Source organism: Gnatocerus cornutus, chromosome 10, assembly GCF_029298725.1.
Source record: "Gnatocerus cornutus isolate USDA-ARS CGAHR chromosome 10, icGnaCorn1.1, whole genome shotgun sequence".
Classification (NCBI taxonomy): domain Eukaryota; kingdom Metazoa; phylum Arthropoda; class Insecta; order Coleoptera; family Tenebrionidae; genus Gnatocerus; species Gnatocerus cornutus.
The window spans coordinates 4,794,538-4,812,114 of NC_142242.1; the positions used below are offsets into that span (position 1 = coordinate 4,794,538).

Below are 17,577 nucleotides of genomic sequence, written 5' to 3' on the forward strand. Positions count from 1 at the left end.
CAAAATAAGCTTCTGTAGGTTTAAATTAATCAAAATCAAACAATAACCTCAAATGAGAAACGTCAAAAACGAGAAATTGAAACAGATGTCACGGTGTAGCTTAGTTTATGCTTTTTTCTTAGAAACTGGGCATGCTAGACGGTTGATTTTTAGCGAACGCGGGTTATTATTGCCGCTTTATAAGATAAGATTAGTTTTAAATGATTTAATTTAAATTAATACGAATAACATTAACCTTTTGAAGAAAGGTGTCGTCTGCAATCCCAAATAAATCTTTACCTCTTCAATTATATTGGTTTTAAATTTTATTAAAATCCGTTCATAAATATTAGGCGTGAACGTCTTAGATGGGCCACCTTGTATATCTCACATTTTTCAATTACATATTATTATAGATCACACGGGGACAAATTGGTGTCGGACGAATTGTCGGGTACAAACTGTCGTATCCCCGTAAATCTAGTTGGGATTTTTGTTTGAATTTTTCATTCATTTAAACTTTAATTAGGGATGAAGTTAATAACTCATAAATTGACGAAAAGCTAAAAATAATTGAATAATGGAAGTAAGTTTCTTACGTCTATGGTTGCAGGATGAAACGAGCGCTTGCTGATTGACCACGATGTTGATGAATGAATAGGTCCTAAACTAGCGAACTACTTATTGCGTTAGTGTGTTAAACTAGTGTTGTTTACTGTTCAGTGCCTTAAAATTCAAAACATTATGGATAATAAAAGTAGTTAAATATTTATAACTGTAAAGTGTAAATATAATGTAAGTTGCAACAAGTCCGAGTAACATCTCTTTACTATAATTGACATTGTTTTTATTATTGTAGTTGTGACTTGATGAACGGTAACAAACAGAATAATGTAATAAATTGAGTGCATAGTCCTTAGCGCTAAAAACTCGTTGAGTGGTTGTGTTCTTTTTAAAAGTGTTCAGAAGGATGGAAAATCATGTCGGAAACAATAAACACAAACCAGAAATTTATTCTAGCAATTTTAAGGAGTTGACAGAAGACACGACTTGCGGTATTTGGTTTCTGAAAGGACATTGGATTCAACGATTTGCCAATAAAAAGGCCTACGTGTTCTTGTACGGATTACTAGGCTGCTTCTTTTCAGCAGCTTACGCCTATTTTAACGGTACTATAACAACGTTAGAAAAAAGATTTAAAATACCGAGCAGAACTACAGGTGAGTCAAGAATCTAAAATAGTGAATACAAGTGTGTGCATGTTTGTGGTTTTCTTTGGACGAAAATGGAAGACAAAGTGCAATAAAGTCGACTGTTAGTTTTCCCACACTATTATTTAATGTACTTAGTGTTTCATTGAAATCACACAATTCCTTGTGGGTGGTAATTCTGATTAAACGTTCTTTGTTATACTTTTTCACATAAACACCGAATTCGTAGAACGCAAACCAAATGTTTTATTAAAATCTCCTTAAAGTTACTGTTTTACCATGAGCCGACCGCTAATTCTATTATTGAAGAGACTCTGCTTTTAGTATATTCAGAACGAAATATTGCTTCCTAAAGTTGCAGTATTAACCACGTGCACGTATAATTAATTCATTTTTTGTCTTAGGTATAATTACTGTTGGAAATGACTTAAGTCAATTATTTGTCTCCGTAATTCTAAGTTACTATGCCGGAAGAGGCCACAGACCCCGCTGGATGGCACTGGGGATGTACACGGTGGTTCTTTTCTGTTTATTGACTGCTTTGCCACACTTTCTTTATGGAGCTGGCTCTGATGCTCTATCGCTCACTGTTGAACATCGAACACACGATCGGAACGCTACTATTCATGCTTTAGAACGTGAGCGGAAGAAGGCGTTATGTCATCACAAAAATTCTACAACATCTCAGTGCGAAATGGAAGGAGGAAATTATTCCCCGCAATTAATTCTGTTCACCGCACAGTTTATATCTGGAATTGGAGGATCTCTGTATTACACGCTTGGTGTCTCCTATATGGACGACAACATTAAGAAGTCTAAAACCCCGGCGCTTTTTAGTATGAATACTATTTCCATCCAGACAATCTGTTGTTTTGTCGTTAAATTTACTGACAAAATTACAGTTCATTGTGTCTTTGTATACAAAAGTTTTTTTTAGGTTTTTCCTACTTCATACGTATGCTAGGACCTGCCATTGGTTACGGTTTAGCTTCTGTTTGTCTCAAATTGTATATTTCACCAACGGTAACACCGACTATAGATAATAACGATCCTAGATGGTTGGGTGCATGGTGGCTAGGTTGGATTATTCTAGCTCTAGTTCTTTTTATTTTCGCATCACTACTTGCTCTCTTTCCCAAAACTCTTCCTAGAGCAGCTGTGAGGAAGGAGTTGTTGAAGAAACAGAACTGCAAACTCTTAGCTACGAATGAACCGGAAGCGGAGCTGCCAGCTTCGTTCCAAGGTATGCCGTGGAATATTGAATTTTTCTTACTCGACTACAAATCAATAGACAAGAGCATGATGCATTTCGGCTGTCCCAAGCAAAAACACAGTACAGTACAACCTCGATTATCCGTGTTTTGAAACACACGGATAAATCGAATTGTTAAATAAACATACGTTTAAGACAACAAACTTATTTGGAACATTTTTTATTTAAAAATATATAAAAAATGAAACAAAATTTATCAACTTCTTAGCAATAGCAATTTTAAATATCCAATTTAAAAAAAAGAATATTTAATCAATTTTTCACTAACCTAAAAATAATTTATTTTAAAAGGCTTCACAAATGATTTGAACTCTACATTTGATATTTAACTTAAAAATCGTTTTTTAATAGCAGAAACGTATATAAAAGTGTATAAAACATACTAACAGTAGGACCTAGAATATCCAGGCAGTGGATTATCCGGGCGCGGATTAACCGGCCACGGAATATTCCTGCCTCTGTTATCCGTGCAGAGCAAAAAAAGTTAAAAAAACATAAAATATTATCTTATTGCACACTAATGCCAGGGCGCAAACATTTTCTATAAATTTATGTCATCTTAAGCGGTAGGTAAATTGATCCAAAACTTTCGAATGACCCGTTAACCACATATTCTGCCTTGCATTCTAAAAGAGTAAATTTACGAAAAGAAATTTTCTAAATTCGTTAGATTTTAAATAAGGGCAATTTCAATTTAATCAATTACAAACGGCACAATTTTAAACACACCAATCACAATTTGCGACAAAAACTATGTTGCTAAGTAACAAGAATTATTCGAAAATTTATTAACAAAACGTTTGTAGCAAGACTACCATCATCAAAGCGATGATTAAACTTTTTTGTAATTATGTAATTAATTGTTTAATTAAACGTTTGTAATTGGTTAAACTTAAATTGTTCTAATTTCAAATCTAAAAAGTTTTTTTCCCAAGGTTCACTTTTAAAATCCAAGATAGAATATGTTTAAAAAATATGTATGTATTTTTTTCTATATGTTATACAAGAAAGCCTTTATAACCGCAAAGTACTTTAGAAGAAATAGATATTTTTTATATTCTATCCTATTCAAATTTCGCATTAACAAGCACTCGAGCGTGCAATATTTCAATAGAATATTTTGGAAATCGACATAATAAGTAACACTGTACAAAAATTAGATTATATTTAATAATGAAAAACAAAGTGTAAGAGTTTTTTGAAAGACATGTTTAATCTAAGTTTGAAAGTGCAATTTTTGAAAAAAGCAATTAACTGTTCATTTCAGTTAATCGAGGTCGTACTGTAATAAGTTTATAGTGTTAGACACTGTGTTTTACATTAATTAATTTTTTATTTTACAATTGCTTCTCATCTCTAAATTTTCAATATACGGTAGACACCCGATTAACCCAGCTAATGTGGACCAGCCCCTTCTCGAATAAGAAAAAACTCGGATAATGCAAAGACTGTTTAAAATAAAAAATGTTACACGGAAAATCAACTTATTATTGTTTTTATTTGTCATACAATTGACAAAAATTTCAAAAGTTCTGGGATTATGTCGATTATTGTTTTTGTTGACTGGGCTACCAGATTTATGGTAGTTATATTAGATTTGCATCCATACACAGAACTGCAGTTCTAAGAACAATCAAGAGGAAGAAGAACAATAAGGCGTTTTTAGTGTAAATTTTCTGGAAAAACTCGGATAAAATTCCGGATTAGATCGGATAACGCGGAGGAATTCAAAACCAGAGCTTGCTCGGATAACGCGGAGACTCGAATAATCGGGACTCGGATAATCGAGAGTCTGCTGTAGTGAAAATCAATTTTTGGACTTAAAATAGGTTTACAGTGTCTAAATAGCATGTCAGACAAAAAGACACGTAAACGAATTATAAAAGAGTCATAAAAGCTTTGAAGCACGCCACTGTAAAGTATTCACATGTCTTTGTCAATTGAAAACTATCGAGAATTCGTGAAAATAATTTTGGATGTAAATAAAATTGATACTTTATTTTATTTGGTTGATTGTTCTCAACTGAAGAGTAAAACAAATATGCATGTGTTCCAGAACGCTCGCACTTCTTTTGAATGAAAAATTCTCTCTCAAAATTTGAGTTGACTGTCGTATCGCCTAATGTTCAGGCTCTTACAGTCTTTAAGTTAGAAGCACTTTAAATTGACCAATCACAGCCCATAAATCGCTAAATTTTTTACAACAATTTAAGTTAAGTTTACTTAAAAAATGGAGTACTGGGAAAACAATTCGGGATGCAGTTACTGTTTTTAAACAATAAAATTTTACATTAATTTCCAATGATTAGAATCGGTATTTAAATGATATTGTAAATGTAGACGTAAATCAAAATATTAAAAAAAAACTATATTTTTAAACTGTTAGTTACTGCGTTTTTACTTAGAACAACTGATTTAGCCTAGAAATAAATAAATTTCATTTTTTAAATAGAATTTAATGGTCCTTTTTGGGAATTTTTTCACTACGAAAACATTGTCAAACCTGTTTATATTTTACATCAATCGAAAGAACAGCTCAACATGTATAAGTATGGCGAATCAGACATCTATAAGTCGAGTATTTAAGAAGAAAGAGGCAAAAACGCTTTTTAACCTTTTGTGCCGAAAAAAATTAAATTTTCAAAATTAAGATAAGGTCGACTTCTTATTATTTAAAATAAGAGAAAACGATGACGTAACTCATATCTTTCTATTTGTTCTAGTTCCGGAGTTTTTTCAATTTGGCGACACCTCAATATTTCAATCGCGTCTAATTTAATTTTTTATTCTCCTCTTAAAAAGAGATCTAGAATCTACGTGAAAATCTGTGTTATTTAAGAAGAAATTGCATTACATTTAGCTTAAAAATAAAAGAAATAAATAAGTTAGGAAAGCAGGAAGTGTTTTTGTGATTTTTTTGTTTGAAAACCTCGTTTTGTTTTAGATATGCTGTCAACTTTCAAACGGTTGATCCTGAATCCGACCCTGATGCTTAATAATTTTGCTGCAATTTTTTACTTTTTGGGTTACATGCCTTACTGGATATTTTTACCCAAATACATCGAAACTCAATATCGACAGTCAGCTTCTGCTTCTAGTTTGATAACTGGAAGTGCTGGCCTTGTATTTTCTGCTATCGGTATTCTATTGTCAGGACTTATTATTTCTAAATATAAGCCACGTGCACGATATTTAGCGGCTTGGAATGTAATTGTGGGAGCGATTTCAGTTCTTGGTATTGTTTCATATGCCTATTTAGGATGTGCTGAAAACGACAACAGAGCCCCATTGCTGCCAAATGGAGAGTAAGTAAGGAGCACGTTATATTTTCTAAGAACGAGATTACTTTGACATTTCTAGCTGAAGATCTGTTTTTATTTTAGACTGAATCCTGTGACAGAGTGCAATGCTCATTGTTTTTGCGATTACGTGAAATACAATCCAGTCTGCTCCCAAGATGGGAAAACGACTTTTATATCGGCGTGTCATGCTGGTTGCAAACATTCAAAGAAAATCAATGGAACGGATGTCTTTTCCGCTTGTTCTTGTATTTCAACGAATAGCACGTTATATTTTGAGCGTCTGATCAATTTAAGCAACAATACTGAAAACGAAAGAGCCATAGAAGAACCAAATTTTTACGAAGGCGGTTTTGCTACCCCCGGAAACTGCACCGTGGACTGTCTATCCAAATTTTACGTGTTTCTAATTGTTGTTTGTCTTCTTAAATTCAGTGGAGCGACTGGACGAGCTTCGAATTTTCTTGTGACAGTCAGGTATAAATAAAAGCGTATTTTTAAAGATTTATTTAAAAGTAACAGATCTAACGTAAATTTTATAGGTGTGTGGAAGAGAAGGATAAACCTGTAGCAATGGGTTTCGGTTTGATGCTAATGAGCCTTTGCGCTTTCGTCCCCTCACCCATCCTCTTTGGAATAATCTTGGGTTAGACAAATAATAGAGAGCGATAGTACGTTGTCACTTTAAGAATTCTTTCCAGATAAGGCCTGTCTGGTGTGGGGAAAGACTTGTACAGGAAATGGAAACTGTTGGTTATATAATGGAAAAACCTTAAGATACACAATGAATTTCACAGCGGCGACGTTTGTGCTGATTGGAACTCTCTTCGATGCCGGCGTCTGGTTTTTTGTTAAAGGATTAAAAATATTTGACGAAGAAATCGAATTAGAACTTGAAGATTTAGCTAGTTAACAAACAACACATTATAATATCTTTGAGTCATTAGAGTATGTATGTAGTCTTGTAAATAAATACTGATCAAATCATAAATTGCTTTCTATTACTCGTCGATCATCCAAACGTGGAGTGGAATCAACAGAATCATGATCATCTCCAACATTTTCCATTTCAAGAAGAGAAGCAGATACAGAATTTGCTGAACCCATTTGCATGGTTCTTGAATCTGCTTCATTACGACTGTGTTCTTCAGAATGTCGATCTCGAAGTTCAATCGAAGTCTCATCGTCTTCATCGTCCTCCTGCTCAATCGGTGTGAGTTTCAAAAAAATTAACACAATGACAGCAAGAATTAACGAAATGACCATGAGACCTAACGTGCATAAAGACAAAAATGTCGCAAAATCTTTAGAATACAATTTACAAACGCCTTTGTTGTACTTAGGAAACGCACAGTAATTTTCTAAAAATGAATCATGAATGATCTAAGTACTAGAAAAGTTTACAAGTTTACCTGCTACAGCGCCGTAGATTGCTCGCACTGGTAAATAGGTGATTAAAGCAGTAAAAGTAGCTTCAATCCCTAATGCCGTCGCTTTATCTCTTACAAGAATACATCTCATGTTAATGATTAAATTTGTGACGAAAGTAGACGCCAGTAACGCTGTTGTAATAACACGATTCACTTGTGATAGTGCAAAAAATAGATCGCATTTAGTTTCATCGCAAGGACCTTCTGCTGCCACTAGTGATCCATTTAAACACTTCGTGTAAACCTAAAAACCACTTCACTACATTGAAACAATTTTTAAAATAGTCACCTTTTTGAAATTCTCAGTTCTAACAGCTGTACATTGGGCGAAACACGGAGAATAATAAGATTTCTTATTGACACAAACAGGTTGAAATACGTCATAATTGCAATGGCAGGATGGCTGCCAGGATGGCTGCTTTTCCATCATTTTATCGTAATTCGTATTTGGCTCACACTTCAAGAACGCCGAGCTCCCAAAAATTACAATCACAAGAATTATAGCAGTTATATTCCACTTAACCAGAGACTTTAGATGTGGTTTTGTTTTAGCAGCTAGCAGTCCGGCGGCAATTAAGGAAATTGCCACTAAAGGCTGCTTTAAGATATTCGTAGTAAACTGCGTATAAGACGTGTCGTGAATTTGGGATACTTGAAATCTCGCTTGATTAAAATACTTTTCGAAAATATTGAAATTAATCAAGCCCGCTTGCATAAAAACCGTGCAGAAAATATTAACCATCAGGATCTTGTTTCTTAACAATCTGAAAAGTGTTTTAAAGAAACCATCGACTATTTGTGCTTTTCGAGGGGGTTCATAACCCGAAGCGAGATCTACAAGCGATGCAGAGAGGGATTTTACTAGAGTTAAAGGCATGCTTTTAGGAAACATCGATATGAAGACACCGAAAATAAATGTGAACGATGCTAGACACAACCACACTAAAAATGAACGATTAGAAGGAAACTTTTAACGAAATTTAATACCTGGAGATGCAAAAACTGCGCCAGCGGTTGTGTTGAGGTAGGTTGGTATCCATGACAGATAGATTCCTGCTTGTTTGCCGAGCTCCAAGCACGCGAGGGCAATCCCTACGATTTTTAACTTAGAACTCAAGTTTTGTACTAAAATGAGATTACCAATGTGTCCAGGACTGGTTTTCGCCGACGTGTTGTCATCGATATAGGTGATTCCATGTGAAATAAAAGAAACCGAAACCATGGCGTAGAAAATTTGATATATAGCCAGAACTGTCAACGCTATGTAATTCATTTCCGTATCCGTTTGTTTGTATGTCTGATTAACTTTTTGTGGACATAAATTAGGGTCTAAAAATTATATTAAAACACTATTCGCTCTTCAAATTGAGTCACCTGTCAAGTTTTGTTGTTCATCGTAGTTTTGTCTGTAAATTTCAGGAACTAGTAAGATTCCAGAGGCTATTGAGTGAAAAATAGTTAAACCTCCAATCCACGAAATTCTGTGGATTCTATTGCCGTAGTAAGACACTACCAGAGCAATGAGTCCAACAAAGAATTCATTGGTATAAATCATCCAATCTGAAAATGACAGTTAGGTTTGTTGTTACTAAAATAAAGACGTACCGATATTATCTGGTGATATATTGTAATGTTTTCCCCATACTCTGGCAGTTTCCCGGAAGTAGGTTAATGTAACACCCTGTAGAAATCCCACAAGTGATAGAAACACAAGAAACACTTTCGGTTTCGCCAGCCGTTCCAAATTACAACATCGATTTAAAATAGGTAAATTAGTCAATCCGCAGTCTAACTGATATACGTCTCTTGGTGCAGAAAAAGTTCTGCCTTCATTAGAATTACTTCGGAGTAATTCGCTGGGATGCACCATTGTGATAGAGAGTGTAAAAACTAGGTAGAAGATATTATTATTTTGTGATAGTAAGAGATATGTTATCAGTGAGGTATTAAGCAAACGCACATTATCGTTCAGTATGAATAAGCTAATATGTATTCTCATGACGCAAGTTTCTTGGGTTTTGATCTAAATTAAAACAGGAAGGATTATTATCTTAGTGTTTACTTTTTTTTAGATAACCCCCAAGTGGAAATGAAATCAACGAAATCCTTTTATCTCTAATTCTATCCTATCATGGGGTGCATCATCGTCTCCCTCGGAGATAATAGGGGTGTGCGTCTCCATTTTCAGCAATATTAGGTTCCGTTAAGATGCATTTCATGAGCGAATTCAACATTACACAAAAAAATCGCTCTATAGATATCAACTCTTCCATCAGCAAATGCAACAAAAATCAGTCTTTTGCTTTTAGAGACGACAGCTTTTAACCTCAAAAGGAGAGTATTTGAGACGAAAGAGTTACATTATAATAATCATCCGGAAGATAGGTCTTTCGATATACCCCTGATTGAAGGGTTAATTTTATTAGCAAAACTCAATTTGCCGAGATCTATCAGGTCTTTTATTTAGGAGTTTAATATTGCTTTGAAGTGATTATTATAAATTCTGAAGGTAGCTCGAATTGAGAATCGAATCAAGACTTGAGAATTAAACCTAAAATGTTTTTTATTAGTAAATGAGATTATTTGTCTTTAAAAATATTCCATTTATAGTTCAATTGCAGTTGCTACAAATCAGCTTTTACGAATAAATACTCGTCGGAAATTTTATTCAGCTACAGGTTTCAATAATAATGAGCGCACTGAGAAAAAATACCACTCATTTCAGCAAATTATTAATCCATTAGATGTATGTATCGGTAGTCAAAATTCTTAGAATAAAGGTTTAAACAACTTTTTTATTATTGCCTCAGACAGACAAATTCTGTTCAAACATTTCTAATGAAAAGAACACAGAAACTGATTTCTAGGAACTGCAATTCAGCTACAAAGTAGTTACAAATGAAACATTTTTAAAGACTGCAAATATTATTTCCTAATAAAGATACCTTCAAAGTTCAACTCTCAACGCTTGATTCGATACCCAATTTGCGCAAGAAACCTACTTCAAGAACTTATTATCTTTAGTTCCTAGAATTACGGCAATGTCTCGTTTACTGACGAAAATCATCGAATTATAAATCAATATTCTTATTACAAAAAAAATTGCAAATCAACAGAAACAGTCTATTTTTTTCAAAAGTAACTAACATTATTTTCTGTGCTTACAATATTCTGATTTTAAAACTGTAATTTTAATTTCAGCGAACCGTTAAAAACAAAGCTGAGTTTAATTAATTCCATTAAGTTAAAAGTAGGAGACGAATTTTCATGAGTCAAGAGAACAGCTAAGATAAGATAAACTATTGTTTAAATTAAAACTTCCATCGTGTCGAAGTAATCTAATTTTTAAAAACATGTCCTCATATATGTCACATATTGATTTCTAGAGGACAGCACTGTACAAATATTCTCGTCCTATGCGACTTGTCTACTACAATAGGCTCTCGTTAGATGGCGATAAATTTCCACGTTCAATTTCTAAATCTCCGAAAAAGTTTTTTTCTGATAACAATTATGAGGGTAGTAATTAAATATTACCCACATAATTATAACTTTCTCTGAGCACCAACTAGAAATTTAGTCGTCCTGAGATTCAAAACGATGAAAGATGTCACACATTTTTAACACGAGTGGCCTATGTGAGTACTTGTATTATTTATATAAAGAAAATAATTGGTGGTGGGTTTTTAGTGCCAATTTTTAAATTTGATCACATGAGTCACAATCAGGGCCGGAGTTTTGGCCCGCTACTGGGACTATTCTTGGTGAATTTATTAGCTAAGGCCGTGAGTGCTAAATATCTGTCTTATTTTCCATACCAATACGATCCTGGTTCTTGGCTAGCTTATAACAAGCCAGTACCACATTATAATCATCATTCTTACTACTCGCAATGGTACCCTATCAAAGATCCTTACGAATCTGCGTATCCTACTTTGACGACAACTTCTCCGTATGTAGATGAGCATCCAATTGAGTATGACTACCAGGGAAATTACGACTATCCTTATTATCCCCATTACGATAAACTAGTTCCTTCTGCGTCAAATAATGTGCAAAAACGGATAGAACATGTAAAAACGACGACGGAAGAAACTCCGACTACCACAGCGAAGGAAGACCAAACCTCGCCGATAGTAACCACAACGATTGCACCAACTCAAGAGCCAATTCCGGCAGAGTCGAGGAGACAACCCCAAAAAAACAGAAGACGAAGTCCTAATAGAGGGAACCGTTACCCGCAACGCCGTAGGCGTCCAACTACTCCTTCAAGTTACTACGATAGTTATGAAGATTATTACCAACCGAACAGAAGAAGAAAACCTGCGGATAACTTCTACGACGACGACGACGACGATTATTATGATTCTTTCGAATCCACGACGCGGTACTTCAAAAAACCAAAGCGAAAACCAACTAGGAAGAATAGACCTCAGAATCAAAATGACGATTCGTTGGAAATTGAAAGCAACACCGAGAGATTTAGTCCAAATACTGAAATTGTGATAGTAAGACAAGCGCAAACGACAACTACTACAACTACTGCGTCTACTAGTACTACCGAGCCAACGACCATTATTACAAATACCACAGTTTCATCCACAACTCCAAGTTCGAATAACACATATGGTAAAGTTGCCCCCTTGATTTTCCACGACTTGTAGTGTTTATTTTAGGATATGGACCCTCAAATGGCAACGAGCACGTGTCATTTACTTATGGTCCTCCAGTGGGAAAGTACCAGTATCAAGTACCCTATATTGATTGGTACACACAGGAAGAAACAAAAAACGCAATCGTTAAACGAGTCCGTGACATAGTTCACCTCGACGATAGACTAAACTTGAAGTAAATCATCACACATTTTGGTGACGGGAATTCTATGTAGTGAATAAAATTTTCTATGTTCACTGGTCTTAATTTCTCCCCAACAAAAATTTATTTGTGGCGGCAGATCCGTGCCAAGATTCGAAATTAATATAACTGTGCCTACGCAGTCTTTTAAAAATTCGGTGCAATAACTTAATTTTTCAGACAGTTCACCAACGTCAGGAACATAAAACCAGTTATAATTTGCGCAATGTCATTCCAAAACATTGGAAAGATTGAAATTATTTTTAAAATATGTGGTTGGTGTGATAAATGAGGGCACTAATTTTTTTACAGCGGAGACTTAAAAATAGTGGAAAAGTGAAAGTATGTTTGTTTAAAAATATTCGTACTTTAGATTCTAACGTGTTGACGGTATTTGTGGATTTGAACTATGGAAATATGTATTTCATGCCAGTTTGAAAACTATCTCTGCCGTTAAAATTAAAAAGTTGGTCATGGAACAATCTGATTTAAAGTGCGGGTAATAAAACAAAGAGTTGTTGTACACATTTTTTTTTAATTAAAATCGACAATCTAAGTCGAGTACGTGGAAATAAAATTAATTACGAAACCAAATAGACACTACTCAACAACAGCAATTAAACAAAGAGAACAAGCACATTCATTAGACGCTTGTAACACAAAAATACAGGGTAGATAGAAGATTAGTATTAAATTGTTGGATCGGCTTTGTCCTTCATACTACTTCGTAATGTCCAACGTTATCTATATATTTAATCAACTACCACGCACGAAATGTTAAAACAGAAAAAACGATATACATTATTTTAGTTATAGAAAACTTTCATTTATCGCTCGTTATTAAACACTGTAACGCCATTGTCGATGTACATAATGAAAATTTAATTTTGAAACAACTAAAATAACAACCTAATTTAACACGTTATTTTTGATATAAACATTGCGGCCACAAAAATAGATTTAATTGACAAAACTGACGTTGTTTCCGTGCTAAAACAATTTGGGTACATTTACAGACGCGCATTTTACTAAGGGTAGGCGCTAAAAACCGCCTACTTCTCCCCTCAGTTTATGTTTTTTTTATGCAACGCGTGTGAAATACAAGGGGCGGAACTTGATTGTTTCCGAAAACTATACACTGCTTCCTGAAAAATTATTATCTTTATAAAGAAATTAGGGGCACACTCGACAGGCGTTTAATTACCACAACAAGGGAAGAGGTGCTTTTTGTTTTAATCGTTAAGAGAATATATTTAAATGATAAACCTAATAAATGATGATAATTATTCCGACGCTAACTTTAGCGCGCTTATTTTGTGCACTATTTGATTTTTTATCAACGGTAATTACTCATGTATGTGTTTACTATCGGTAAAGTAGATGACCCAGTTAAAAACAAACGTATTTATTTACTAAAATATGTACTTGTTTTCGTTTTTAATGGAAATTATTGATTTCACCACGAGCGCTTTTTCAGTGAAATTTTTTGGTTGAAACTGACGTTGGTGGTGATGTTCCCAAAAGTTATTTATATAACCACATGAGCAAATGCAATTTAGGTACGAATCAAATCTTAATTTGATCATCCTTGACTACAACCAATCTCAGTTTATAAATCTGATGAACGTTCAACAGCTGGATCTATTAACCATGGTTTTACCAAAATAGAATTTGAACCTCTTTTTACTTGGGAGATAATTAGATACGAGAGAGTACATCTGCCCCCGTATTCCGACGTCCCGACGCCGCTTGCGCTAAACACAATTCTTACTTCCTCTTCGACTCAAAATAACGTCATCGACGTCATGGTAGCCGGCAGAGTCTAAAATCTTCATGTTCTAGTTTTCCTCAGTACAATTTTTCATCAAGTAGATATTAAAAAATCGTTGGAGCTTTCGAGCGCGTTAACAGGTAAAGCTTAAGGGTTATTGTACTGAAGTGTGAACTACTGAAAGCAAAACATCGTATAAATATTTCAGGGGCACCTCTTAATATACGCGCTGGATGATTAGATATGAAGCAATCCGTCTATCAACACCATTCTTCGATAGCGTGTAAGAAGCATAACATCTCCCCGAAAATAAACAAATATAAAAGCTCTGTCTTGATACAATAAAAATATCATTTGAAATACGCTTGAACTACCGTAAAATTTACTGGCCGTATTAGAATACTTGTGGCCTTCTGAAAATAGCACTTAGCCGTTGCCGCTGAAAACTCTCCAAAAGTTACACATCATTCCACCAAGGACGCACATCCTCGCGCATTCGACAATATTGTTGAAAAAACAGACACAACTGTGAAAATACTTCGACGCTATTCCTCACAAAGAACAAAACTCTGGTGGAAACAACATTTTGGCGAGCGAACATCTTTTTCTTATCTACAGATCATTAGTGTCGCAAATGCGCATCTTTGAACTAATTTGGCACAAACACTTTTGTCACGGTTCCAAAACAAACACATATTTTTTCAACAATTACAATATTATCAACAAAACATAAATATCTGTACATACAGCTTTTTCTTTAAAATGAACCTCACTCGCTGTCAATATTTTTGACTGCTTGGTGTTGATATTCTCATTTGGCATCGCCACAGTCTGTATTTACCTACCAACCAGAAATTTGCGAGGTCATTTTTCTATTATTTAACATAACGTCTTGTTACTTTGCCAGTGTCCTCAGCCAATTTTTTGCTTTGTTAGATTTTTCCAAGAGAATTTCGGAAATTAATCAGAAGGAAGTGACGCCATGGAATAATTTCATTATGGTGATTTTATTATTTTTAAACTTAAATGGCGGGTCAACGCTCGGTGTAATGACGAATTATAAGTGACGCAGAACTGTTGCTAAAAAGGCATAAAGACAAAATTTAGGTTTTTAAAAGTAGCTAGACAGTTAATCGTCGGCTTAAGTCGTTAAACTACTAAGTCCATTTTGAATTTTTTTAACGGAGGTCGAAAAATTTTTTTCCACATATTTGTCGTCAAATCTGAGTTTCGAAGACTTGGGGACTAAAAACATAGTGTTTGATAATTCTAAAATACTAATAATCCAACGCTTAATCTTTTTGTTTTTCTTTTACAAAATTAAAGACGCATTTTATCCCAAAATGGATTTAGCAACTTAACAACTTAAGCCGACGATATAAGACTAGAGAAAACGAATAAATACAGTGCGTATCAGTCATTTTTTAGAATGTCAAATATAAAAGAGTATACAGTGGACATTCACGGGTTTGACATTTGCAAATTCAACAATCGCGACCCCCCTAAAATGGTAAATAAAATCCTGGAACGGAAATGCTTCTAAGAACTAACAAAGAATTTATCTTCACTTCTTCGACACCAAAAAAAAATTAATAAAATATTACACTCATTTCTATTGAAATCCTATTGTTACGGCCATGTCATACGACTTTTATGTGCTTTCGGAACAATTCTATGAAATGTTGGCCAAAGTGTGTTTCTTTTTTCTGTCATTTTTTTAGAATTTGTCGTCGACTTAACATGTCAGAATTTTCACAGTTAATAGACTTAATTAACATTCGCATAAATATTTGTGAAAATTTTCTATAAAAGGCAAAATAAAACAAGTTCAAATAAACTCAAAGAAGATTATTATTATAAACCAGATGAATATAAACAAGAAAAGGACTAACATACCAGTAAAAAAGCATAAAATGCGGAAGTAACAAACCCGATTGATGAAAAAACTTTTTAGAAATAAATTTAAAATACTAATCTGCAAAAATATTGATGGATATAATTAGGCAAACTATGAAATGCCCGTTGCGGCAGATAATAATCTAACTTCATGTTTATTTCGCCACGTGTGTCGTAATCGATTAATTAGAAACCTAACTGATTCATAATTACGATTTTATGATCGCATTTGCTTGAAACGTGATTTGGTATTTGTAACAATTTTTCTTAATGTGTGTCGATTTATAAATGATTGTAATAATAAAAAAGAAAAACAAGCTAAATTTTATGGATTAACAAATCAATAACGCGTTTTTCCACTTCTTGGGTGAAATGCGGGTTACGGTGAAATGAAACAAACAAATTAAGGAACAATAATCCCAAAGCTTCGTTAGTAAATTATGGTAAGTTATTGACGATAAAACGCAAGTAAATATACCAAGAGCTTAGTTCAAAAAATAGCTCATATAAAACACATGTTTAATACAGTGGGGAGCTGCTTTTTTGTACATACATTTGTTGGCTTGCTAAGTAATGATATTAGGTTTTGCTTCTCTGTTAATTTTGTAAAATGTCCATTATTATTTTCGATCAAGTCCAATTGTCAATATTATTCTAAAGAGCCGTTGTTTTGCTCTAATACATCCGGAACGGAAAGGGGGTAGTTGGGAGCGACCCTGAAGGACAATGACGTAATATAATAGTACTTCCCGTTAACAATACCTGGTTTAGTTTAATACAGGGGATGGCTTCGTATCGCGACTTATACTAATCTATATTTAAATTTCACAATCTGGCCTTAATGACAAAAACTTTCTTTTCAAGTCTAGTGAATACTTAATGTTTTTTGATTGATTCTAACATTTTGCTTGCGGTGGGGTCAGCATGTGCTCCGATTCTTGAACACGAGGAGCACAGCTGCTTGCAATCAGACGGTACGAACTGTACCATTTTAGAACGAAAAATGCAGGAAATCATGTTAATAAAAATAACAAATTAAGACCGAACAGCGATGAAATGAATAGACCAAGATAATACCGGTGTTATCTTAAATAAGGAGGGTGCTAGACCAGGTGTGCCAAGTATTGCAGCACTCGTCAAGTGGAACAACGGTATATGTGGGGTGGCCCTCAACACGCGCAGATGGAGAATAACGCACACCGCACGCGTTCTCTCCAGGACCGGCCCTGCTAAAAATTCACACCCCTTCTCACATACTCATATTTCTGACCTCCAAAGCGTATTTACTTAACATTGAAATGAAAATTCTACATCTGCTACCCTACGGTTTCACTACAATCGTAAAATCCTAAAATAATTTTGTTTTGATCACTACAAATTTTGCACAATAACCGTAAAACAACGCAGTTCTAAACTTATATACTTCCGGGTTTAAAGAGACAACTTGGTTTGTCGTCTCATAACGGGTTTTATTGGCAGTAACAAATTCTCTGGAGCTTTATTTATGTACGGGAGAATAATGAAGGGGGTGATCCAGGTTCCGCTGACATCTGTCGCATCATCACTATCGTTAGAGATTTTTAAAGCATTGCTGAAATTATCCCTACCAATCAAAATATTTTATGTTAACAACGCTTCACTGAAAACATCAAAATTTCGAAGTTTTATGATGTGCGAGGTAATTAGAAGTAAATTAACACAAGCCACTGACAGGAAAAGTTTTATTTCTGCTCAATTTATTATTAAAAGATCGGAAAGAATCAGTTGAGTCAAATCAAGTTGCATACTTTAACATTTTTGCCGTGTAATTTGTTCACAGCATAGGCGGTTATTACATTTTGTAATTTAAACAATTTCGTGGAAT

At 34.3% G+C, this 17,577-nt stretch overlaps 3 protein-coding genes across 4 annotated transcripts; 2 read left to right on the forward strand and 1 right to left on the reverse strand.

Moving 5' to 3' along the window:
- Nucleotides 1-617: 617 nt before the first annotated feature.
- Oatp58Dc (Organic anion transporting polypeptide 58Dc) lies at nt 618-6,753 on the forward strand. The gene is made up of 8 exons (XM_088047873.1): nt 618-774; nt 839-1,199; nt 1,595-2,026; nt 2,128-2,433; nt 5,408-5,768; nt 5,847-6,239; nt 6,305-6,408; nt 6,464-6,753. Exons 2-8 carry the CDS (start codon nt 950-952, stop codon nt 6,673-6,675), a joined length of 2,058 nt encoding a protein of 685 aa, XP_087903999.1. The 5' UTR covers nt 618-774; nt 839-949; the 3' UTR covers nt 6,676-6,753.
- LOC148167319 (solute carrier organic anion transporter family member 74D-like) lies at nt 6,582-9,092 on the reverse strand. 2 transcript variants are annotated; one of them, XM_088047874.1, is made up of 7 exons: nt 8,798-9,092; nt 8,567-8,752; nt 8,333-8,521; nt 8,180-8,284; nt 7,482-8,134; nt 7,175-7,436; nt 6,582-7,123 (listed from the first exon to the last, which is right to left on the reverse strand). In XM_088047874.1, exons 1-7 carry the CDS (start codon nt 9,060-9,062, stop codon nt 6,747-6,749), a joined length of 2,037 nt encoding a protein of 678 aa, XP_087904000.1. In that variant the 5' UTR covers nt 9,063-9,092; the 3' UTR covers nt 6,582-6,746. The 2 variants fall into 2 exon arrangements, with proteins under 2 accessions (XP_087904000.1, XP_087904001.1); XM_088047875.1 differs by having other exon boundaries at nt 6,872-6,962.
- Nucleotides 9,093-10,710: 1,618 nt separating this feature from the next.
- Nucleotides 10,711-12,102, forward strand: LOC148167320 (uncharacterized). Its single transcript, XM_088047718.1, has 3 exons — nt 10,711-10,830; nt 10,883-11,821; nt 11,869-12,102. The coding sequence occupies exons 1-3, from the start codon at nt 10,800-10,802 to the stop codon at nt 12,042-12,044; spliced, it is 1,146 nt and encodes a 381-aa protein (XP_087903844.1). The 5' UTR covers nt 10,711-10,799; the 3' UTR covers nt 12,045-12,102.
- Nucleotides 12,103-17,577: the final 5,475 nt, after the last annotated feature.